This window comes from Dermacentor albipictus, chromosome 3 (genome assembly GCF_038994185.2).
Source record: "Dermacentor albipictus isolate Rhodes 1998 colony chromosome 3, USDA_Dalb.pri_finalv2, whole genome shotgun sequence".
NCBI lineage: Eukaryota > Metazoa > Arthropoda > Arachnida > Ixodida > Ixodidae > Dermacentor > Dermacentor albipictus.
In genome coordinates, this window is record NC_091823.1 from 13,956,641 (window position 1) to 13,981,378 (window position 24,738).

General features: G+C 48.5%; 2 protein-coding genes across 6 annotated transcripts in view; both read left to right on the plus strand.

Moving 5' to 3' along the window:
• Positions 1–11,532, plus strand: part of LOC139057245 (proton channel OtopLc-like) — a 107,946-nt gene extending 96,414 nt beyond the window's left edge. For all 5 annotated transcript variants that reach the window (XM_070535113.1, XM_070535114.1, XM_070535115.1 and 2 more), the window contains 3 exons: positions 809–969; positions 4,703–4,880; positions 8,421–11,532. In XM_070535113.1, the coding sequence (XP_070391214.1) occupies positions 809–969; positions 4,703–4,880; positions 8,421–9,418 (1,337 nt within the window). In that variant the 3' untranslated portion in view covers positions 9,419–11,532. The remainder of the gene's footprint in view (positions 1–808; positions 970–4,702; positions 4,881–8,420) is intronic.
• An 8,531-nt stretch (positions 11,533–20,063) lies between these two features.
• The window catches only part of OtopLa (Otopetrin-like a), a 52,287-nt gene continuing 47,612 nt past the window's right edge, over positions 20,064–24,738 (plus strand). The window contains exons 1-2 of the mRNA XM_070535118.1: positions 20,064–20,819; positions 22,358–22,883. Of these exons, the coding sequence (XP_070391219.1) occupies positions 20,756–20,819; positions 22,358–22,883 (590 nt within the window). The 5' untranslated portion in view covers positions 20,064–20,755. The remainder of the gene's footprint in view (positions 20,820–22,357; positions 22,884–24,738) is intronic.

Genomic DNA, 24,738 nt, shown 5'->3' on the forward strand with positions numbered 1-24,738 from the left:
TAATAGAAAAAGAGTATATATATATATATATATATATATATATATATATATATATATATATATATATATATATATATATATATATATATATATATATATATATATATATATATATATATATATATATATATCGGAGTGCAAAGTAACGTCAGGCAGTTGAGGGCGTGTGCCGACGTCGCCCTCTGCCGTGCCGCCGTCAAGCGCCATTGAACTTAAATTTCGTGCCCTTCGCCAGATGACAGCACTTAGCGTTCAGCTTCAAAGGGGACGCTCGTATAGCACGTATCCGTTCATCCATGCGGGACGAAGGAAAGCCGAGAGGAACCAAGGGCGGAGAGCCGCCGGCCGCGCCAGCGCGTCGCCTCAGCCTTGGGCGGGTGTTTTGAAGAAGCCATAAGTAGTCGGGGCTAACAAGGTCCTCTACCTCGCACTAGCCTGAAAGATCAACAAGTAAACCGAGGCGAGGGGGGCATTCTAGAGTGTCAAGCGTTGAAAAAATAAGGGGTCAACCTAAGTGCCGAAGCTAAACAAGACAAGGTCGACGTAACTGGGCGTTAAATACCGTACGAATAAAATACGGAATGAGTGAATAACGAATATGAAAAAGAAATGGAATAGAGAGCTATAAGCAACATTTATTTATAGAATCATCTGAACCGCTGTGCACGTCGACCTTGACTTCTTTAACCTCGGCAGTTGCTTGACCATTTTCTTCTTCTTTTGTCTGTATTTCCTTGCTCAATTTGTTGTTTTGTTTCCTAGCGTTGCCAAAATCAATAGCTTCAATTGTTCGCCTTTTTTTTTTCAGCTTTTGGAACCGGGAGCATGATCTATTCGGGGCTCGAGTTCGGCCAGTTCTTCGAGATGGAGTCCGATTCCAAGTGCTACAACATTCTTTTTAGCCTGACGCCGGCCACGCGGATGGCATTCACATTCTTTCAGCTCTATTTCATCTTCATCAACTCGAGGGTAAGCGGCTTTTTAAAAATTTCAAGCATTGCTGAAACCCGGAACTTGTGTTAAGTAGCTTTCTTGTTTTTGTTTCCTCGAAAACAATCCACGCAGCCACGAGTCCAAGATGTCAATTAAATCTCAAGCGAATGCCGTTGGACACGAAACAGCGTAGATAGGAAGTACCCACAACTAGAGAATACATGCTAAGTGGTCCATCAAATCACCTGCAATGGAACGGGGCACGACGTCCGGGCTGAATCTTCGCAACAGTGTCCTCTGCTATCTTTGTCAAAATGCTTCTTGAGTAAGGCGGAAGATTTGCAGCGCTGACGAAGCGTTTCCTATACTTCGTGCGTACAAATAGCCCCAGTGTTTTTCTGCAGGCTAGCACATTTTTTGTGAGAGCAGTTAGACGCTCAAAGTTGTGCTTGTTTGCTGCGTCCGGTCGACATTTACGTCACCAGGACACCTCACCATCCTTCTCGCTGTAAAACGAAACTTTGCCCAGTACCGGGATGCAGTAACTGTAGCGTACGAGAACGACGTATATTGTGCGTTGCAGACGAGGATAGAACAAAGACCTGTGTGTGTGTGTGTGTGTGTGTGTGTGTGTGTGTGTGTGTGTGTGTGTAAAGTGGCAGGATAAGGATTCGGCTCACAACTGCGCCAAGCTGTCTTTTCGACCGCATTCGTTTCTCTTTTCTGTATTATTTCTACATTTCAATGAACCATAACAGTTCCTTTATGCTTTATGTGGGTTCGTTGTCTGATTTCTTTGTACTGTTGTAACTAACGAACAGTCGAGCCCCTGGATCTTATTGTCGCTCATTTCAGCGCAGGAGTTCGTCAGCGCGCCGCAGCAAAATAGGGGGCTTTAGAGAGTGCGTTCCCAAGCGTAAGCAAAAGGCAAATGTCCGTTGTCGTACCTCTTGCGTGCCTTTGTCCTCTTTTGCGTTCTTTTGTGCGCCCGGTAGTTTGCGTCCCCTAATACTGGGTCCCCCGATTTCTGGGGCTCCCCTAACGTAGACAGGAATCCGCGTCGTTCGCTCCTCGAAAGAGACAGAAGAAAGCCCACTCGCTGCCCTACGCGTGACCGTCGCAGAGACTCTCCAGTTGTGCGAATGACGCCCGTGCAACTCCCTTTTGTTGATCGTGTGACGGTGTCGGCACTTTCTACACCAACATCGCCAACGCAGCAGCGTTGTTTCAAAATAGCAACGTTGCTGACCGCCTTCTAAAAGCGAACATAAACGGCAAAAAATCGCGGCTTGCTCAAATAAACCTTCGCAAGCGTCTTTCTCTGCTTGTAATGGTTAGACTGTTTTCGTCGTTCGCGGTACCTTACGCGAACGGAGGTATTTTCGTCTTGGCTGGCCGGCGTCAATGAACTCGCGCAGCTGCATGCCTCGGGGAAGACGAAACATCGTTTTCTCGCTTAATGTGCTTTATTTTCCTCTCTCTCTCTCTATCTCTCTCTCTCTACGTTGCCGGCGGAAGTGGGCGTGCGCGTGTTGTTCCCCGGGCATATGTGGGGAGTGGTGAAGGGAGGTGGTGTTTAGCGTGACGTCGGGCCGCCGCTGCGGTATTTTTCACGCGTCAGCGGGGTCTCGCTGTCGGCCCTGCAAGAAACGCCCTGTAAAAGAGCTCTCGCAATAGCTTATCGGCGACGATGAGGGTCTGCTCGCGTGCTCATTATTATACGTACAATTTTTAGATCGCCGTTTGTGCGTACGTCCAGTTCCGTTCATCCAGAAAACATAAAAGGCAATGAATTCAGCGAGTAAACTGCAACCTTTGCGTCTCAACCGCGCGTGGCGCTATGCGACGGCAATCGATCTCGATATCTCGAGGCACCTTGCGAAAACCTTTTCAATGTCTGTCGTGTCACGTACGAAAGTGTCTGTTCCTAAACTCCGGTTGACAGTCAGGCGATTATCAGTGAGCGAATTCCGGAAGCTGGGAGACGTGCTTGTCCGTTATGAGCATAAAATGGTCAGTTACTTGTTGCCCGCTCATAGCATTTGGAGGCGCCCCTTGGTTTCTTGGTGCATTGCAAACGACACGGTAGTTCGTCTGAAATATTTCCGCTCATTGCGCTTCCTTTATGAACATGTGGTGTTTATAGCTGTGTGTTACGTGCGCCCGCGAGGGGCAGAAGTGTGCACTGCCAACGGGTTGCGCAAGAAAAGCAAAATTTCTTCGCAATTATCTGACGCGGTTAGACATTGACTACTACAGTCCAAACTCCGCACGACACGAACAATTATATATATATATAATGACATTCTCCGGCCGGATTAGCCCGCGTAGAATCCGTGAGCATGTGACTTCTGCCGACCAAATTGTCGTACTTGCAGAAGAACATTAAAGTTGAACAAGTCGATGCACGTTCGTAGAGAAGAAACATCGCGAAGTGTGGATAGTTCCTTGAAAGGCATGTACGGCACATCGTATAAGGAGACAGGCAAAAAAAAAAAGAAAGAAAGGCAGCGCACCCGGTCGTGGAGACCACTTAGTACGATAGAAGGCTGAGCGGGCTGGTAACGATTCATGGTTTGAAAAAATTGGAGGACGCTTAAGCTTCGCCTTCAAGAGTGGGACGCGACAGCGTTCCCGTCGACCCGCCAAGGGGTATAAGACAATGCGCTACGGCACAGCAATCACTTACGATGCGCCCCGCATCGGACTTAGCGCCCACCTATCACGCGGTGAACGTCGAGCAACGCAGCGTTCGGCGCGACAACGAAACGTGCGCCTGAGCGAACGAAACGAACCAAAGAACTCGGTGTCTCGGAGGGAAAACGATCTGCGCCAGCCAAACGTCGTGATCGGCACGCGCAGAGAGATAGATAGTAATCTAAACCGGAAGCACGGCGAAGCGTCGTCAGGGGAGAGGGAGTCCCGCGACGCGCCTGGCAGCGGTCCCAATGCGCGCGCGGCGCGCCTCCTGTCGGGGCAGCGCCGTACATTGAGAGGAGGGGGTCTTCTGTGTTTGCCGCAAGATGGCTCTGCATGTGCGGAAAGCGCAAAAGAAATGCAGCGGAAACGCACTTCGCAACTCGTGTAATTGTGACTTCTGTACGTTACATGTTCATAATTACCGATATACACCGCAGTATAACTTTCCACGGCTGGTTTCGAAGGCAACACCGCATTCACTAGAGGCGCGTTTGCACCGCTTGGAAGCATCGAACTCGTGGCTGAGTGGTAGCGTCTCTGTCTCACACTCCGGAGACCTGGGTTCGATTCCCACCGGGCCAATGTTGGAAGTTGCTTTTTATTTATGAAGAGCCTGCCGTGATTTATCGCTCACGGTCAACGCCGCCGACGCCGACACCCGACGCCGACGACACCGGCTTTTCTGCGACACGAGCTCCTTAACGCTATCGCGTTAAAACACGGACAGTGCAGGGACAACACGGTGTTCTTCTTATTCCTGTCTTTCCTCTCATGTCCGCGTTTCCGACTCGTGACTTTTTAAACCAAGGAGGCCAGTCGAGCGCCGGAGGTTTCTCTATCGGTGCCTGTCTTCTTTTCTATACGCGTGACAAAGTAGTTGAAACTTTCGTATACTGTATGACACGAGGTGTTAACGCGGCGATAATTAAACCGGCAGCATCACTCGCAAGAATATAGTTCGCAATGGTGTGGTGGCAAAATTACGACGCAGGAGTGCTTGATGGCAAGCTGGTTGGAGCTGCCCATAAAACGACATTGCATAGGTTTCGTGCTCTTCTTTTTCTTATAGGTTGCCATTAACAAGTTCACAACGTTCGCGAGGTTCGGCCTGATGCACATGATATCCGCCAACATCTGCGTGTGGCTTCACGTCCTAATTCAAGAAACAAAGCACCAGCTCCTGGATTTCATCCAGAGGAACGAGACCAATCTTTTAGCCATGGCCATGAATCCTATACCCAACATCGGTATGTGCTGTTTCATTTTGTTTGCGTTACAATAAACGGAACACGTTAAGTGGAACACAATAAATGGAACGCAATAACTGTGTTTTTCTTACGATAGCAATCACCTGAAAACTCCAGGCTAATTTCAGCCATCGGCGTTCCGCATAAAGTGCGATAACATCGCGGCCGCGCGCCGTATGCTATGGTCTCTGTAGATGTGGCGCCGTCTTCTCGCGCTCGCGAGGGAGGGAGGAAGGCGGGGAGGATGCGCGCAGTCTTCTCGCGCGCGCACTGGAGGAGGGGAGGGGGGTTAGCGCGAATCTCCTCGTCTACTCCTGCCGGGGTGGTTAAGCGCGGCCAGGCGCGCGTCCTATCGTGGAGGCAATCAGCGCTGGGTTCTAAGGCTAGCCGACCGGAGATGGCCGATGGCTTCGTGTGCGCCGTGTTCTCGCGCGCCTAGTTCGCGTTGGAACGAGGTGAAGCACGAAAGACAATTCGCTCGCCGCTGCTGCCGCTCTTCATCACGCCAGTGTTCTGAAGCCAGTGTCCGCGTTGATCGAGTGAGGATGTGTCCGTGCTTTTTTTTTATTTATTACATACTGAAGACCCTTGGGTCCAAGCAGGGGCAGTTTCAAAATTAATACTTTACATAATAACAGAGACAATGAATCGAAAATAATAACAATGTAATCTGTTTCAAGATAAGTGTTCTAACGGGCGCTGCGATAACAGGTGTGTAAATTGATGCAACAATGGTACTTTGGTGTGGCAACAGAGACTAATAAGATGCCTGGATTAATTCGTTACAATTCGAAACCGTGCGCGGAAAGTAAGAATATTTATTTATTTATTCATTTATTTATACATACTGAGATCTTGGTCTAAGCAGGTGGGGCGAAAGAAACACAGTCAATGGTAACAGCAACATCAGCCCCACCAGCAAGAGTACAATACATTAGAACAGTAATCACTAATCAAGTAATTCTAATGTTTTGCAGCGAAATCTCTACATGCAAGAATCTCCAGTGGCAGCGAATTCCAGTGTCACTGTTCTGTAAAAATAACTATATAAGTGTCTTTTCTAGCAAAATAAGATGTTAGGGAGCTTGATGATGCCTTGTGGGTCTGGTTAGTAAGGGGGATAGGTACGGTGATTACGAAGCAGTGAAAGGAAGTCAGTTCCGAACTGTTTTCGATGCGCATTAAGAAGGTGAATGTCATTAGCTTTCATTATTTCCGATGAAGAGTTAGATCGTGGGCATTTGTTATAAATAAGCCGGACTGCTTTCATGTGTATTCTTTCGATGCACTAAATGTTTAGTTCAGTATGTGGGTATCATACTGCACTGGCATATTCTAATTTGGGTCTGAATAAACAAATAATAGCATAATAGTTTAACATTGCTTGGGGTGGTTTGAGTTTTAAGTTGAGCTTTATAAAGGAGAGCTTTCGAAAGGCAGGTGAGCAAATGTTATTAACATGTATATAATCCAGATAAGTTAGTTGTTAATGTAACGCCTAGCTATTCATAATTATCAACATTTCTTCAGCGAAGTTGAACCGAGTTTGTAAGCAAAAGGCAGGTGTGCATTTTTATACGTGTAATAGAGAGACAGTTTTGTCGTTGTTAACAACCATCCCCTATTCTTTGCACTACTTCAATGTTTTATTCTGGTTGTGATTTAGATCAATTTGATAAGTGTGACAAAATATTTATTCGAACAAAACGCAATCATCTGTAAACGCTCGAATTTGCCTACCTGAAGTTATTACCTTTACAATATCGTCAATGTAAGCCAAGAAGAGCAGGGGGCCTAGGACACTACCCTGTGGCACCCCTGACGTGGCTGGCAGACGGGCAGAAAGTTGTCCTCCAATGTCAATGTGCGGATGCCTGTTCCCCAGGTATGCGGAAATCCATATGATAAATATTTCAGGGATGCCTATGATTTTAAGCTTTAAAATTAGTCTGTCATGCGGGACATTGTCAAAAGCTTTATTAAAATGAAGAAGCATTATGCCTATTTGGCCGTTAAAATCGAGAGATAAAGCGAATGGGTGAACTACCGTTATGAGTTTGGTTATTGTTGAATACCCTTTTCGAAAGCCATGTTGGTACTCTGTTAATGCAGCACTATATTCCAAAAGTTGTGTATACGATTAGCAGTAATATGTACTACAAATTTTTCAGCATCGGGAGGTTAGTGATATCGGACGATAATGCAGTATATGTAACTGGTCACTTTTCTTAAGCACGAGCACTGTGCGCGTGTGACAACGCGCTTGTTAATTTAGTTCGCAAGCGAATGTTTACAGCAGTTTATGCATGTTTATGATAAAACGATTAAACTTACTTCGTATAGTTGTCTAATAATTCGCTGTCTCAATCAATGCTTTGGCTTCGAACGAAATCTTTTTTTCTAGCGACTTGTGCGCTAACTGTCTCTAAATTAGTGATTGCCAGGTTCTGTGCCGACAGGGGGGTATAGTCTTTGTGTGGCCAACCTTTCCCTGTGGTGTGCTGTCGAAATGATGCACGCGGGTTACCACTGTCAGTTCCTTAGTCCCAGAAATGAAATTGGTCACTCCCAGAGGTGTAAGGTCCTCGTTGAAACTGTGATATCTGCTTTAAATGATCTAAACCAGTCTAAACAGGGGCGCACAGTTAGGAACAAAAGTTAGTGAACCACGCCCTCAGAGAAAACGGTTAGTTTCACCATAGAGGCCTGTGCATGCAACTTCCAACTGAGAATGGCCAACAATGTTTCCTCGTTCGGGAATCGTATTGCATCACCCAGTTCCTCGTTGTGCATGCTCGGTATACACCAGGCGAAATTCAGCGACGCAGAAAGAACAGTGCTTTAGGACGGTCTTGAACTTTTTCCCCCAACCGTACGCGTAATGCGCAAGCTAGATGCTGCTTTTCCTTCTGTTGTGTCCCTGACGGCGCTGCTTTTCATTGTGCTGTGCCTGCGACGCTTGTGACTGCCATGTAGAATAGGGTCAGAATTAAAAGTTAGAATTGTGAAAATGTGAACGTTGCCCCTACCTGAGTGAGAACATTTAATAAGGAGTATTTCTCTTCGTCTCATTTAGATGATGTCACACGGGCTGATAATCTTAAGTTTATTCTCTGGTCAGTGCGCATGCATTAAGTTCATATTGTTGTTGATCTCGTTGATTGCTAAATTGACACAGAACTTTATAGCCACTAATCCAAACTGAGCTCAGTAAAACCTACAGTTTGCTCTGTGGCCGATGACCAAGTGGTCGGCGTTGGACAGTGGAGGACACAGCTCGCACCAGTATTATGCTTGTAGCAGTGAGCGGACTGAATATTTCGCGCGTTCGGCACGGAAGCTGTAGATACCTGCACAGAGTGAGTTTCTGGTACCTTTAAACAGTGTTGGTATCTTGGTTAGCGTTCGTGTCGCCTACGATGGTCAACGCCTTCGCTGTTTCGATTTTGTTGGCCTTGATACTGCGCTGTCTCGTCGTCACAGGACCTGCCAGTTCATTCGTTTATGTCATTCTTTGTTTCTTCGCACACATGCAATCAGCGTCCGAAGAGGAAGAGGAGCACCTGAACCCAGTGCACTACGAGACGCATTCCAAGGACCACCACCGCATCGAGAGGTCGACCGGCGAGCACGGATTGCACCACGATACGCACAACTGCCGCCGCGCCAACATCATGGGCGAGCTGGTGCAGAACGCGAGCCCGTTCCTGTTTCCCTGCACCATCGAGTACAGCCTCATCAGCGCCGGCATCCTGTACATCATGTGGAAGAACGTGGGCTCGACGCAGCCCGTGCCCAACACTCCGGACAGCTCCATACACGTGCACACACCACGCCAGCGGCACTACTACCAGGTGGACTGCGCCAAGGCCAACAAGGGCCTCTTCACGGGAATCCTGGTGCTCGTGCTGTCCATCATCAGTCTCATCCTGTTCTTCGTGCTGATCAACAAGCCGCAGTACCGGAACCTGGCCGTCATGGAGGCCCACATCGCCGAGCTGGCTGTCTACTTCCTCGCCTCCCTGGCCACGACCACGGCGCTGTTCCAGGTGCGCGAGCTGCGTTACAACCGCCTGCGAAACACGGACCTGGACAGCATCCTCCTCATCGTGGCCCAGAGCGGGCTGTACTTGTACACCATGTTCAGCATCATAGGCAGCCACTTCACGCTGGACCAGAACACCATGCTGGCGCTGCTGACGGCGCTCGCCTGCCTCATCCAGGGTTCCCTGCAGACCATCTTCATTCTGGACGCGTCGCGCCGCTACGTCAGCAGCAGCGACCAGGCCAATCGCAAACCCGGCCGCGAGATGGTCACGTTCCTCATAGTGTGCAACTTCTCCATGTGGGCCATCAACACCTTGGAGACTCGCCGCGCCGACTCGAACCCCGTTCAGATGACCTTCTACGGTTTCTGGGCCTGGACCATCATCACCCACGTGACGGCGCCGCTGACCATCTTCTTCAGGTTCCACAGTACGGTGTGCCTGTGCGACATTTGGAAGAGGGCGTACAAGGTCAAGTCCGACTACCTCTGAGGCGGTCGCCGCGTGCAAGTCGCCGACGGAACTGTGCGGACAGCGTCCACCGCGTTCAGACCGTTCTTACGTTGCTTTTCGCCGCACGTTAGCGCGAGTTATGAATGGTCACACCTCTTGACGAAACGTTGATGTGTAGATGTGTGAGCTCGGCATGGTGATCTACGCGCGGGCTCCGTGCGCGCTTTTTATCTCTTGTTACTTTTTTGTGTGTGTATGTTTTGTTGCGCCAGCACTTCTGTTGAATGAAAGTCACAAACCCTTGGTGGTTCTCGCGTGCCTGGGATATAATTCCTACATTTGTGGAAACGGGACCAAAAATGGAGGTAATGGGGAAGGAAAGAGAAAGACCACATTTTCTCAGCCATCGCGACGACGAGTCACGATCAAACTTTAGACACGTTAAAAGAGAACTAGATCCTTGTGACTGATATGGCCATTCGGACATTGAGCGGTACTGAATATTCTTTGTGGTACTTTGAATGCTATAAAATCCCGTTATATTGTCAAACTCGCCATCTTGTCAGCTCTGATTGGCCCACGGGGCTAATTTGGCTTCGCTGATTGGCTCAAAATACCAACATGGCTGTTGCGACTTCTGTACAGCACTCACAGTCGATGCCGCCACAGCGTGTGCGCGCCTAGTGCTTGCGTATTGTGGGCAAAGCCGTTGCTGGCGCTGTGGCAACACTGCGTCTAGACAACTATAAAGTGCATGCGTAGTTCACCGCGCCTCTCCGCCCTTGAACACTGTGCTGGTCAAAATTTCGCGAAATGTCGCCGTGGGCTTCAATCGAAACCGTGATTATGTGTGATGCATCATCGAAGCTTTGTTTACGTGCCTGCGATGTTGAAATTCTCAGGACGCAAAGCTAGCTGAGAGCCAGTTGGCACGCCTAGTGGCCTCATGTAGAGTGCCTACACATACAGGCGGCGCTAGTCTTTAACAGTAAACGCATTTCGAGCAAACAAGTGTCGAAGCACTCTTGATCGATGTTAGCGAGACCGCCAGTAAATCCTCACTGTCGTGGCTCAGTCACTAAACCTATGCCAATAGTTAGCGCGCTGAATAGCACGATGAGCTTGAACTTCTGGTAGCGTGTAATGCCTCGTAACTTTGTAGCTACTGCATGACTGCACCCTGTCAGGCTCTTTAGCTTTAATGACAAGTGCCAATTTTGGGATGGCCCCTGTGCAATTTTGCACGGGTGACATTGTTGTATACATGTATTGTACCTTTTCTGTTGTTTCTCACGTGTCCCGTTCCTGTTATTATGAGGGGTCTACGCCAAACTCGATACAGAGCTGTTACATACAACGCTGCTATACGTGCCACCTCTGGTCAGCTTAAAGGGACACTAAAGAGAAGTATTATGTGAATATATACTTGAAATTTACGCTTCTGGAGCTGCAAATACGTATGTCCGCCCTGCCGTGAACGGGATTTCAGCGTTCCACGAGTGACGTAAAAATGAAAAGCAGGTGTCGCCGCTATTTTACGATTCCCGAACCAGCTATTCGCGATCTTCAGAAATTTTCCCATCTGACCTAGACTAGCCAAGTGTTTGATAACACCATGATTGCATCGTGTTCGAAAACAAACAAGGCACTTAGCCTTACATCTTTTGCGGACTTTTCTCGTGCGAAGAGAACCCAAATGCCCTTGAAACATGTGACGCCACAGTGGACATCTACGGCGCCGCGGTCGTGGCGCGAAATTCAATAAGGCGAGATTGGCCTTCATCTTCTCTAGCCATAATCAATCTTTCTCTGCTGCAAAAATACAGGGAGAGTTTTGAAGGAATAATCTGTACGAGAGTCAAATTGACTTAGTATTTACCTTTAGTGTCTATTTAAGCTCAGGGCTGTGCGCTGTCATCTTCATACTCACGTATCGCGCTTGTTAACCATGTCTGTCGTCGTTCTTTGTACTCTTACATTGTGTAATCGTCAAATACGCGTATGTGCCGTCTGTGTCAATATAGCCATGTGTATGAACTTCCTTATGAAAAAATAGAGATGCACGAAGCGCGCATCGGTGTTAATGTTGTGAAGTACAAATTAAAGATGACCGACACGCAATCACGTGCGTGAAAAGAGCCTCTTCCGTACAAGGTTTCTGCTTGTGATTGGATGCCGCTGGCAACTGCATGTGTTTTCACTTGGTTACGTCCCATGATCTTGTACCTTGGAACTTTGTCTGCTTCCAGAACCTTGAACAAAATATATTGGACACTGAAGTTAGCGTTCCAAAAGCTCGCAAGGTGACAGCAGGTTCATGAAAGGAAACGCTGGCTCCCATAATTGGTGGATGCCAACTTTCTGGATGGATGCTGGGTGGAAGCTATGAGCGTCCCTTTTTGAAACGGGGTGGTAGATTGCACCACCAAGCTCTTGTTCTTACTCTACTTAACTCTTTCCCTACCACAGTGTTAACTCCTTCCCTACCACAAAAAGCAGAATGAATGCGTTTTTCACGCATAAAAGTTTTGTTAGCGAGATGCATGTCATAAAAAAGGTATAAATTGACAGAATCAAGATTACGGGGTAAAATTGAACAAAGTTTGTAAAGACACATTTGTATCTACTAAGAAAAAAGTGTAACAAAAATTAAGAGAGATGTACAATGCACTGCCGTCTAATAGGCACCATCTCTGAAAAAAAATCAATTTTTTTTTCATTGAACAGGTGTACCACTACAAAAATTTAAGTGCAAGCACCATATTTAGGCTTGCCGGGCTGCGGCCGCCAATGTTCCGGGCTGGTTTGCGTCGTCGTCGCTCTCGGAGTCCAACCCCGACCAGAAGGCAGCATCCTTAGACTCTGCTGTTCGATCCATCGGATAAATAAGCAGCAGGCACAGCGGAATCGCGAGATCTGCGATCTTTCGAAGCGCGCGCGCCGCTCCCGGAGGCGGTCATTTTTGCTTTCTACTCTGACGATCGCGAAACTTCGGAGTGCGTTAAAAAAATTAACGACTGGCGGGGAAAGAGCGAACTGCTTCGAGAACAAAAATATAGTTCTCTTTCACGGGCTATGACAGAGTGCCCGTGAGTGGCGCGGAAGATGTCGAAAGCGGCGTTTCAAACCATCGTTAGAGGGCTAACGATGCGCAATTGGCGCGGTACGGTAAGAGTTAATCATACACAAATAATCGCAAGCATCAAAATTTCTGAAACACTATTTGGAACTTTGTTTTTGTACGCCTCCCTTGTTTTTGATCTCCCTACTTTTCTGCCACCAAACCTCCAATCGACTCTTACTATAATCTCTATTGGGGACATGTTTAATTACCCCCTGCTATCCCTGAACCGAAGGGCTTCAAGAAGGCCAGTTGAGCGTAAAGCGACAGCTGGGAAGATATCTTCACATTCTAATAAAGCATGTTAAAATTATGGTGTTTACATGCCAAAACCACGATCTGATTGAGGCACACCGTCTGGGGGACTCCGGAAATTTGGATCACTTGGGGTTCTTTAACGTAAATCTAAGTACACTGGTGTTTTCGCATTTCGCCCCATGAAAATGAGGCCTCCGTGATTAAAACATGTTCCATCGTTTCCATAGTTTTACCGCAGCAAACACATGCTGCTGCTTCTTTGGTGTACCTCGCTTTATAACTACGCGTTCTAAGGCATCCTGATCTCGCTTCGAAAAGTAGGGAGCTTCCCTTTGAGTTATCATAATTCGTTTCTTCTCTGTTTTCATTCCTTCCTCTTAGGTAGCTACAGCAGGTTTCTTTTCCATTGCCGCCACCCATGATATTGTTAGGCGAACGAATGATTAAGAACTGGAGACTATTTACAAAGTATACTTACAAAGGATAACTGCAGCGCTGGCTAGTTCAGCCGATAGCTCGAGAGCCAGAGAGAGTTCGTCGTCTTCGTCGGGGCGGCCACGTGCATCGCCCACAAGAAACATGCAATAAGCACGTATCAATATTTTCCCAGTCTCTGACTTTGTGTTTGAAGTTCTTTGTTGCCGTGTTGCTTACCATACCGGTCACTTACTTGCTGGTAAGCTTCCTAGCTCCTTTCCTCCATTGTGAGTCAACGTTTTTTCTGTACAGATAGCTGAGTGTTCTCGCAACCCATTTACTTTTTTTCGTATTACTCACTCGTTATTCTATTTAGTAAATCTACCTCCACCTTGCGGTTTACCCCAGAACTAATTTTGTTAATAGATGGTTTCCGCACTTCGAGTTGTATACTGGTTCGCCCTCGCGCATAGCCTCCTTGTCTTACTCGGTTTGTAAAGCTAGTGGTGCCGGATTTGCTTTTCAGAATTAAAGGAATATTTCTTGAACTGCGAAACCTTCTTTCGGAGGAAATGCACGTGGACTTACTTTGTAGCTTTGAGCTACAATAAGGTATACGCGCCAACATTTTTCATAACACCACTGTGCCGAACATAAACGGGCACCCTTTATATTTCATTCTGTCTTGTTAAGAACGGCTAGCTGCAGTGCAAGGTTTGCCACCCAGTTGCGACTATGGCGGCAACATTCCAGGAGCGTCGCCGCACACCTCTAGCCACGGCGTGACTAAGTCGACTGTGTATGAACAATACGTGCGTCCTCGACTCTCCGTCGTTGGAGCCGAGTTTGACGAAGTCGCCATTGTAACTAAATGGGCTCGGCGGACCAACTATTGTTACTGAGCGGCGGGAACGTCTACTGACACCCCTTCCCACGCGCCGACCAAGACGCCAGACAATGGGCGGCCGGCGAGCGCGCTGCAGTTCGGGGAATAAATGCCCCACGGGGCCTCGTTCTCCCCTACGGTGCCTGGTCAACTCGCCTACGGTGCTTAGACGGCCGTTTCCGTCACCTGGGTATCGGGAGAGGACCGAGTGTTTAAAAACCGCTGTAGTGCAGCTGCTCAGGACACTCTCTCTCAAGCAGTCATGTTAGACTGATGTACTTTCTCAAACAGTCATGTTAGACTTATATAAATACTGTAAATAAACCCATATTCCTCGTTCGCGATGAGAAGCAGTCCTTCCCTTCATCAACGTCCTCAGCGTGGATAAGTTGAACGACGGCATGGGCTAGCTACCTTCTAATTCATGCCCGACTCCAATCTTGACAACGGATCACGAGCGATGGGATTGAACCCGCAATCATAACAGTCTTTCTGTACCAATGTCTTTCTATATCCCGGCCACGGAGACCGCATATCGATGGGGGCGAAATGCGAAAACACCCGTGTACTAAGATGTCGGTCTGCGTTAAAGAACCCCTGGTGGTCCAAATTATTCCGGAGCCACCCACTACGGCGTGCCTCATAATCAAATCGTGGTTTTGGCACGTAAAACCTCATAACTTTTCTTTTTATCTGCGCCCCTGAGTTGTATTTCGTTGTCCCGTGGTCTAGCGCTGTTCCAAATGCTGCGAAATGCTGCCTTAAATGAACAAAATAACTTTTACTCCGTGCATGTGGCACCCGCCGCGGTAGCTCAGTGGCCACGTCGTTGCGCTTTTAAGCTCGTGTAGCGGCTTCGATCCCGGCCGCGGCGGCTGCCTCTCGATGGTAGCGAAATGCAAAAACGCTCGTGCGCTAAAATTTAGGTGCATGCATGTTAAAGGAGCTCAGGTGGTCAAAATTAATCCGGAGTCCCCCAATACGGCATGCCTCATAAGAATGTGTTAGTACGCTCGCCAGTGTATGTCGCTCTCAGGATGATACCGTGGGCAGGTTGGCTGATGCGCCCTTGTAGGTAGTTGCGGCAAGCCGCCTGGGAGTTTGTCAGAACTGTGAGCGATTGTCTATGCCTGTAGCCGTGGGCAAGAGCGAGCGCAATGTCTGTTTCTTCGGCCTCGGTAATGTTGCGGCAGCGTATGGAGGCGCTGGTAAATTCTTGGAGTGTGTTGTCCAGAACTGTGGCTACTGCCTTGGAGTTCGTGAAGTCGTAGTTGGCGGCGTCAACGTAACATGTGGTGTTCTTGTCCAATGCGCACGCGCCCTCCGCTTAGCCGCAAGCGGGCTAGCGGAGTGTCAGACACGGTCCACTTACAAGCGGCCTGAGCGGAGCGTGCTGCGCAGCGCGTTGGCTAACGTTGGCCTCAAAAAGGTTCGGATTGGATGCAAAAGCAAGCTCGCTGGCTATCACGTGGCATTCCCCAAGACGGCGCTTTATTTTCCACTGGATAAAATGAACCGGCAACCCATTGCAAGCGCACGTCTAGATACTTCATGGACAAACAAGTTATATATATTTGTTTTACGTCATAAAAGTGGTCAATGGGTGTTTTTGTTTTCTTTCATTACCCTGAATTTGGCCAGGGGGCTCTGCAACTACGAAAGGTCATCTTCGCTACGCTAAACATATAACTAAAAAATTGGCAGTGGCTTAGCTCGGCTATGCCAGGATATATGTAACGAAAGCTAAGGCATAGCATGGTTAGCCTTGGTTAATCTTGATTGCAAGTCCACGTTAGTCTGGTTGTCTAGCTATGTTGCGGCGTTTAGCCAGTCATTCGGCGCGCTGTTCGTCTGTTCCCTGGGCGATTCGTTTCCTCTTCATCTCGTTCCGATGTCGATTCAAGGTCTCCTCCTGCTTATCAGAATTGTCGCCGTCCATACCGCCGCCTCAACTGTGGTTGCGGCGTACGCGAGCTCTCCTTTTCAATCCTCCGACATGTTATCAGGCATGCGACGCAGTTGGCAAGCGAGCGGACGCGAGCGCAACGACGAGGAACGCGGCGTGACATCATGCCAAACGGCGGCGGTTGAAAGGCGCGGCGCTGCGCAACGGCGGAACACCTGTGGCTCGGTGCTACTAGGGGCGCATGCGCAGTAGTAACCAGGGAGCGAGAGAGAGAGGGAAATATCCGTGGCGAGCCGTGCGTTGTGACGTCATGTGCCTTCTCGGAGCACCGCCACGGCGAAATCAAGTTCGCGACCAGTAAAGCTTTCGCTTTAAAACGTGAAAATCGCCCGCCGCACCGTCCGAGCGGAGCGGACCGTAAAGACTTTTGCGGAACGCGGGTAAAGGCTGTATTGCCGTATGGTATAATCGCCGGTGAACTTTTTTTGTCCCTTTCCCCACCTTTCTTATCTGTTCTTGAATAAAGTGCATGATCACAACATTCTTTGGTTAGGATTCCTGTCTTTCCTTGTAACAGTAAGTTTGAGAAGTCGGGAGATCAATAAAGGTGTGAGACCGGGCTAGCTAGTTTGTATTCCATATTGATTATCCAGCGCAAAATCAGACAGAGCACAAGAAGCCCTTGTCCTTGTGGGTTTTTATGTGTTCTGTGTCTGCATTTGTGCTGGTTATATTAAGAGAGATTAATAGACTGAGTCAGTCTGCTTGTTCTTATATGCTGGTTACGCTGACAAGAAAAATATACTGACTACCTATGGACAGAAGCTACTAGGCCTATTTTTGTTCTGTGTTGTTCGTTAGACTTCCTCTAGCGAATGTTATTTGCAGAAAATCTACGGACAATGGTTGACAAAATGTCTAAGGCTATAAGTCAGCAGGCTATCTTATAGACATTCTGCACTTTTGTGCTGTGGTATAAAGTTTATAAACAGGGATAAGGTGCCTCAGAAAGGCTGGCCAACGTTTCGATAGGAGGACCTATATCTTCGTCAAAGGCGGCCTTTTTCGCCTTTGACGAAGATAAGTCATCCTATGGAAACGTTGGCCATCCTTAAAAAATTTCTGAGGCACTTTATCCCTGTTTATAACCTTTATACCACAGTGTGCTGTTCCATCTGTCAGCCCCTTTCTTGATTTTGTACTTCCGTAGCAAGACTGTCCGACATCGACGAACACTTCTCGCTCACTCCCTCTTTTCCTCTTTCTATTCCGCATTTACCTTGCTCCTACAGTGTAGGGTAGTAAACGGGCTGGTCGTCTGGTTGACCGCCCTGCTTTTCGTCTTCTTGCTTGTGGTCTCCTCCTCCTGCTCCTCGTTGCGTCCTAGTGCAGACAGCGCACGCTTCAGAAAGTGTGCGAACGCTGCACTCGCGACACGTGCAGAATACCCCCACCTTCCACGGCGATGTTGCGATGCCTGACTCCTAGCGATTCGTCCTTATACAAAAGTAAAGCCTTAATTGCACTCTGAGCAGCGTCACTCAAACGGGCCGACAGCCTCCGCCAAGCGGCGACTGCAGCAAGCGAGCAGCGCCCCTTGACCGCGTGCTTTCGCCACGTCACGCTCGGCTCCGGAAACGTGGGCCCCCATGTGTGCGCACAATGCGGCTTCAAGTGCCGCGGAGGCAATATATATATATATATATATATATATATATATATATATATATATATATATATATATATATATATATATATATATATATATATATATATATATATATATATATATGCAGAGTAGCAGACTACAGCGCACTTGCTCAGATCGACCTCTCTGTCTTTCCTATCAATAAATTCTATCATCTCAACATATATATATATATATATATATATATATATATATATATATATATATATATATATATATATATATATATATATATATATATATATATATATATATATATATAGGTGGCGCTGCATTTTTGTCTCGACTAGGTGCTCCTGGAAGTGCGTCACACGAAATGTTGTGATTTGCCGTGATATATGCTTTCGGTGTGACCGATCCAGTATCGGGACACCGCAAGGCCGTTGCTTCGGGAAACACCGGCGGCGCGTCCTTGAATAAACTGGCGGTGGCACTGAAGCGGGCGCGGTCAACTTGGTCGTTTCTTGGCGGAGCCGTGGGTCCAGAACCAGCGGCCTACCTTTCCTCTACTTTGCCGTTGCTGGAAAACAGCCAGGAGAGGAGTGTGCCCATATATTTTTTTTTTTTTTCGTCCGTCCCAGAAGCAGAAGCATCTCGCAAATATTTTCGTAGCGCACGCGAGCCAGTGTCAGCTTTCTTCTCCTTCATCGATGCGCGTTCAAGGCCCGGGAGAAGACGGACCGATGAATAAACAAACAAAAAAGCAAGCGCGCCGCCCTTGCAGGTGAAGCGAATAAAAGGTGAAAAAGAAAAGGGGGGGGGGGTGAAGGAAACGCGCTACCTACCCCCTCCGGAGTCCTTGAAGTAAACAATTTCTGCGGAAGAGTATGAAGCCGAGTGGGTCGCTATTATTCGTACCCCCACCTCCTTCCCCTGCACTCTCCCCCCATTTCTTCCCGCCGACGAACCATATTTCGTCGTCCTGTAATAGCGGAGACGCACGCGGAGGCAGCCTTTGCAACTGATATTGAGCAGCGTCCCTTGGGCGGTGGTGTTGCATAATGCTCCACATTCACGAGTTGTCCGATGACGTAATCTGTCTGCGCGCCGCTGGTCCGTCCGTCTCCCGTGAGGACCTGCTGCGGTGCCCTTGGTTGTCATGTCCGCTCGAGTCGTCGCCATTGGAAGAGCGCAGTGACTCACGTAGCCGCGAACTTAGGGACGCAGAAATGTAGGGTATGCTTTCTATGGCTCAGCACCTGGAGCGACCTTCCTTGCACGCACTTGCGGAAGTCAGTGGGCACCCAACACTTAGCATGCAAAAGAAAAATGTTGATAGCCGAGTTGGTTGAAGTATTGAAGTTCATGCTACAATCGGAATAATCTGAAGCTGTACATCTGTGTACGACATCTAGAAAACGTAATTTTAAAATCTTAAAAATTTATCATGGCTTTCTACTGGACCTGTAAGAACGAACTTCCATTCAGTCGTGTGCGGCTCGTATATATTCAGTGAGGATTCGGTTCGTCTAGCGGAAGCTATCTTGGCGCACAAGCGTAAATCGTTTAAGGCTGAGTGCTTATCGCCTAGACATCTGGGGCGCCATTGAGGTGAAGCGGGCAGGCTTCTAAGCCGACCCGCTTGTAACTTTGAGCGTTTGTTAGTTCTTGAAAGCTTTTCTTTTTCCATTCTTAGAGATACGAATGAGAGATGCTAATCAATTATAAGACTGCAGTTCCAGCTATAATTTACCACTTGTATTCATCACACTTCTTTACGCATTGAAAGAACGTGGTTTGAAGACGTTCGGAGCTATTCTGATTACTCTGAAATGGCATGAATGGATCATGAAGTTGTCAAATGAAGCGGTCGAGTGGCGTCTGTTCCTTCTAAAAATATCGTTTCTTCATCTTACACAGTACAGCCACAGATGTCTGCGTACCCACCGTGCTTGCTTAGTGGCTTTGTTGTGCGCTGCTAAGCACGAGGTTGCGGGATCAAATCCCGGCCACCATCTTATGTGGTACCATCTTTCGGCGTACCGAAAATGGCAGACAGCGCGAAGAATAACAACATGTGAAAATATGCCCAGATTGACGTCTAATTTCTCATGGAGATTCCTGTAAACAAAGTAAATTAACGGCATTAAAAAGAAAGATTGATAAATTTCGGACTGGTTGGGAATCGAGCCCGGGCCCCCGGGATGCGAGACGAGCACGCTCCCCGACGCCAAGGTGTCTCAACGGTTCTGGCTGAATAAAGGTGCCTAGTGTGTGCGTCACTGCACATGTCACGTCGCCGCCATCTGGCTGACTAAAGATGTGGCCTAGTGCGTTCGTCACTGGGCACGTGACACCGTAGTCAATGGCGAAGAGGTGGCGCTGCGTCATGAGTGCAAACATGAGTTCGTTCATGGCGTTCCGAGGTCTACAAGCGGTATAACGCTTTGGCATTCCCGCACGTAAGCAGTCTTAATTCTCTCTGCCGATTTTTTTTTCGTTTTTCATTCTTTTCTTGCTTTGTCATTGGCTCCAACGTCGACGCGCTGCCATTATCGCCGGGATCAGCCACTCGGCTCGAAGGCATCCGAACCAATGACGAAGAACGAAAAGAATGTGAAATGTAATACACCCGGTTACGAGATACGACCGCAAGAGCGTCGATCGAACATGAAGTACGGAACCAGCCTGCTGCAACTGAGCGATATGTGAAAGCGGCTAGTCACTCGCTCCGCGACGGGACCCGAGCTACCGCCACCGACTGGGACCTCCGTCCGTGACAACGCTTGGCTGATACCGGATCCTCCCGCAGGCGAGCGCTTTGATGACTTACGACCGCGCCGGGAAGGACAGCTCGGAGTCTGGGCTCCAAGCCTTCTCTGCTTTTCTGCTTTTCGCTGCACGAGACGGACTCTAATCCCTGGCTTCACCCCTCCCCTCACCCTCCCCGCATCGCACGGTTCTCGCAAGCCTTGGTTTATTCTCTTCCTGGCCATGGATACGTCGGCGGCCAACGGCGACACGCGACTCCGCCACTGCTGCGAAGGTCCGCGCGCCGGCGGCTCAGTCGTGCATCGACACTGCTCGCCGTCGCACCTTGACGCGTCCGGCAGCTGCGGCCTCGTCGTCGCCTTCCTGCCATGCCACACCGAAGACGACTGACGCCGTCCAAGGCGGCGCTTGTGACGTCGTTTCCCTGTTCAGGTGTAGTACACGTGTCTCGCTGTTTTACACGCGTCGCAAGACCGCTGCCGAAAATAGGCACTCGGGCCACAGGCCTCGCGCGTTGTCTCCTAACCCCAGCTTTTACAGTACGCACCTCGAATGCAGCCACGGGGTACCTCTCCAAATTCGGCGAACTGCGTACTTTCTTCGCCCCTAAATATCGCTCCTACACTCGTTACGGGCTTAAACGAACTGAAACGCATGCTGTCGAGGCTGCAGTGCGTCGTTTAAGAATTCGCTGGCCGCACCCTCCTTCTTCGTAAGAACTTTCTGACGAGGCGGCGATGTCTTTGTTAACTTTCAAAACCCTGTCGCGCTTAAGCCGGTGCATGGTTTTACGAACCATATAGTATGTACTGTTCGCGTACGATTTCTTATTGTGAGCCGAGATCGATCACAGATCGCAGTTCAGGAGAAACCTCGACGAGCGCCTATATCATTGTAGCTACGTTTTTTCTTTATTGTGACCAATAAGCTCGCGTGTCGTGCTTGGAACTCTCGTGCGCCGCGTTGCTATAGTTTATCTCAGCAATGCGGTACCGTACAACGGTTGCCTTCTGTTCTTGCCTTTACTTTTTCTTTAGTTTTTGTTCGGAAAAACAAAACATGCCCTTCTACGTACTGCACATGCAGGGTGCAACAGTTCACAGATCAGCAACTCTTAGCGATGTCACAAAAAGTTTGGTAAAACGCGGCTATACTGCAGAAACACTCACTCATAGTACGGCCGCGTGAACGGGAATTGAATCATTCGTGCGTGACCTACTTCGGGAGTGAATAGGAGAGATGAAACATTAGACGACGAGAAACTGGGAAGGTGTACGACGCACGTGCTTGCGCGCTATATGGGATATCGTTTTTCGCAGTGAGATATGGCTTTATTCCTTACGGTTGCAATAACGTGACGACGCGTCGCTTTTCAATTCGTGCCTACACGGGTTCTGAACCGCTATGAGAAGCGGCGCGTTGCTATCACGACGGCCATTTTCCGTGTTCTTTACGAGTTTCGTCATCAGGCACCCAACGAATTATTCTGTCGTAATGGTTCCTCCCGCGATGCCGCTCACCATCTTGTTAGCGCGACGCTTGTCGACAAAGCGTATGGAGTTTGTGGCTTCTCGAGTGCACCACGGCTAAGCGCCAATTAAGACACGACGGCAGCACGGAACGCAGCCCCACGTACCAACCGCCCGCTCGCATGCCTTATACGCGCGCGATGTATTCTGCTGCGCACGTTCCCCGAATTCGTGTGAAGTGATTCGTCGACTGTTTGACACGATAAACGGGAGACAGCTGCACTTCGCGACGTTGTAGTTCGCAGAGGCGTATGCTGCTTGCGCATGTAAGTCGGCGCTCTGTCACGAAGAACTCGGTGTACATGTAGTCAGAGCGAGAACCTTTTCCTACGGACACCGCGAGCATCGCGCCTTGAAACACTGAAAGCGCGACGTATCCGACCTAGTATATAGTCTTGTCCGGCGTGGGGCAACGCGTATAGCGCAGTCGTCCACCTGCAGGTCTCTCCCTGGCGCGTCCAGAATCGGCGTCCGCGAGAAACGGCAGGGTGTGCTCGCTTCCGGCGGGGCCGTCGCCACCACAGACGACTCTGGCGCAGCCGGTCATCATGGTGAAGAACGGCATCAGCTTTCTGCAGAACAACCTCAGCCTGGTCAAGATAGCGCCGACCGACTCGCCCGCCGAGGTCCGCAGGTCTCAGGGACTGGTCGTGTCCCTGGACGAGCCTTCCAGCGGTGCCGAGATGTCGTCACCCTGCCGACGGGGGCGGACGGCGGTGACGGGCTCGCCGGCCACCATGCACCGCGGCTTGCGCGGGGCCAGTGGCCAGCAGCAGCAGCAGCAGCCCCTGACGCCATCGCCGCCGCAGTTCCTGGCAGACGCCGCACCGCCTCCGCCGACGGCGCAGCCGTCGCCCCACCTGTCGCTGCACCGGGCGCACAGCTTCTCCCGAACGACGTCGTACTCGACCATCAATCCCGACTCTGTCTCGTCGCCGGGAAACAAGGTTCGGCCGAAGAACCCGAAGTAAGTCTTATTATCTTCTTAGACTTAATTGTTCTCACGCCGTATAGTTTTAGTTTGGCACTCCTACCTCCTGAATCTGAATTCACCCGCTTTGTAGATTAATTATCGACATTTCTTTTAGTCAATTTATACGCGTGTCGAACTGTGGATACATAAACTGTGTACACGCACTCGCAGCGGGTGCGCAGTGAATATATGGAGCTGAGCTGCACGCGTCGCGTGTTCGAAACCCTCAGGTCGCGTTCCGACGGGTTCGTAACGCAAAAAGACGCTCGCGTACTTAGACATAGGCGCTCGTTAAAGGAACCCTAGGTGATCAAAATTAATCCAGGACTGTGAAATCTCTCGTAGCCTGTGAGAATGTCAAACCCCACAATTTAATTTTAAATGAATGTGTACTCTGTCTATATAAGAAATAATCGCTAACATGAATGTTTCCTTTTCTCTGTCGTGGTCCATCGACTTCCGAAAAAGTTGCTTGTTGAAAGTCTGAAGATATCAACCGAGAAAAAATCTATGACCCTACATCCACAAGCGGCCCATAGGCAATATATATATATATATATATATATATATATATATATATATATATATATATATATATATATATATATATATAAATTCTTGCCGACATTCGCTGAAGGATACTTCGGCTTGATCTGCAAGGTTGCTGAAGGACGCGTTCATCACTGAAGTCTGCAGCGAGTCTCTTGGCATCTGCGCCACTATTTTGCCTCTGGCTGTCTCATGAAGCCTCCGCGTACGCCGATTCTCAGTGTGTAAGATCCGCATAACTTTTCTTTTTCCCGTTTAATCGAGTACGTATCCGTATTTGGTAGCAAGTTCTTTATACAAATACTAGCAATATTTAATTTTGTTTCAAATACCGGAGCGACGCGATGCCTTAGTGTACAATCACGCGAGCAATGACGCACTGCGCAATGGACGTGTCCATTACTTTATTTTCTTTTTTTTTTTCGTTATCCCGTGTTCCTGGATAAAAATTATTCCCAATGCACTATAGATGGCTTTAGCCAGGAGTCACTGAGGACATAGAATGAAAACACATCTGGTTCCTGCTACCATCGTGCGTCAAAAAAATAATAATAATAAAATAAAGAAGAAGAAGAAGAATCGGGAGTAAACGGAGCAAGTGGCAAGCGTGTACCGACCGTCCAGCGCAGTCGCCACAAGACGACAGAAAACAATAGACGACGCTAAGATGCAGCGAAAAATTGTATAGGGTACGGGAGCTGCACGTATTGTGGTTTAGCCAGCACGGAGATGATGGGTAATACATGGATCTGCCTAAACTTCGTCCTGTGGCTCCGAACGGCTTCGTGACTTTGCAATCTTACCATTTTCAGCAAGATGTTGCGTTATAAGTGTAACAAATACCAATGTTGCATTTATTGAACATTTATTGAATGAACAATGACGAACATTGTTCATTAGCCGTGTACCCATCTTCGCAGATACTCGCTAATTGCCTTCGTGCCATTGGAAAGGTGTGATTGCTAAGAAATTTAGAAGGTTAAATGGTAATAAGTAACGCCACTAGAACGTCTGAAGCCGCAAGCACGAAGATTAGACAAAATCCATGCGTTATATTTTCCATGGTAAATGAATGATATCAGCACCAGAGTTTCCTCTTAGTAATTTTTTGTAGGAAACTGTGGTTGCGTATATAGTTTAAATATCTACAGATAAAAATCCTTAAACTCCGGTGAGAGCATAATCTGTTCAGCCAGGCGCGCACTAGCGCGAATAAGGCCGTCGCGTTCGGCAGCGCCCCTTCCCTTGATAACGAGCTCTGTGAAGAAGAGCGCGCGATGAAGCAAGCCGCACGTGGTTT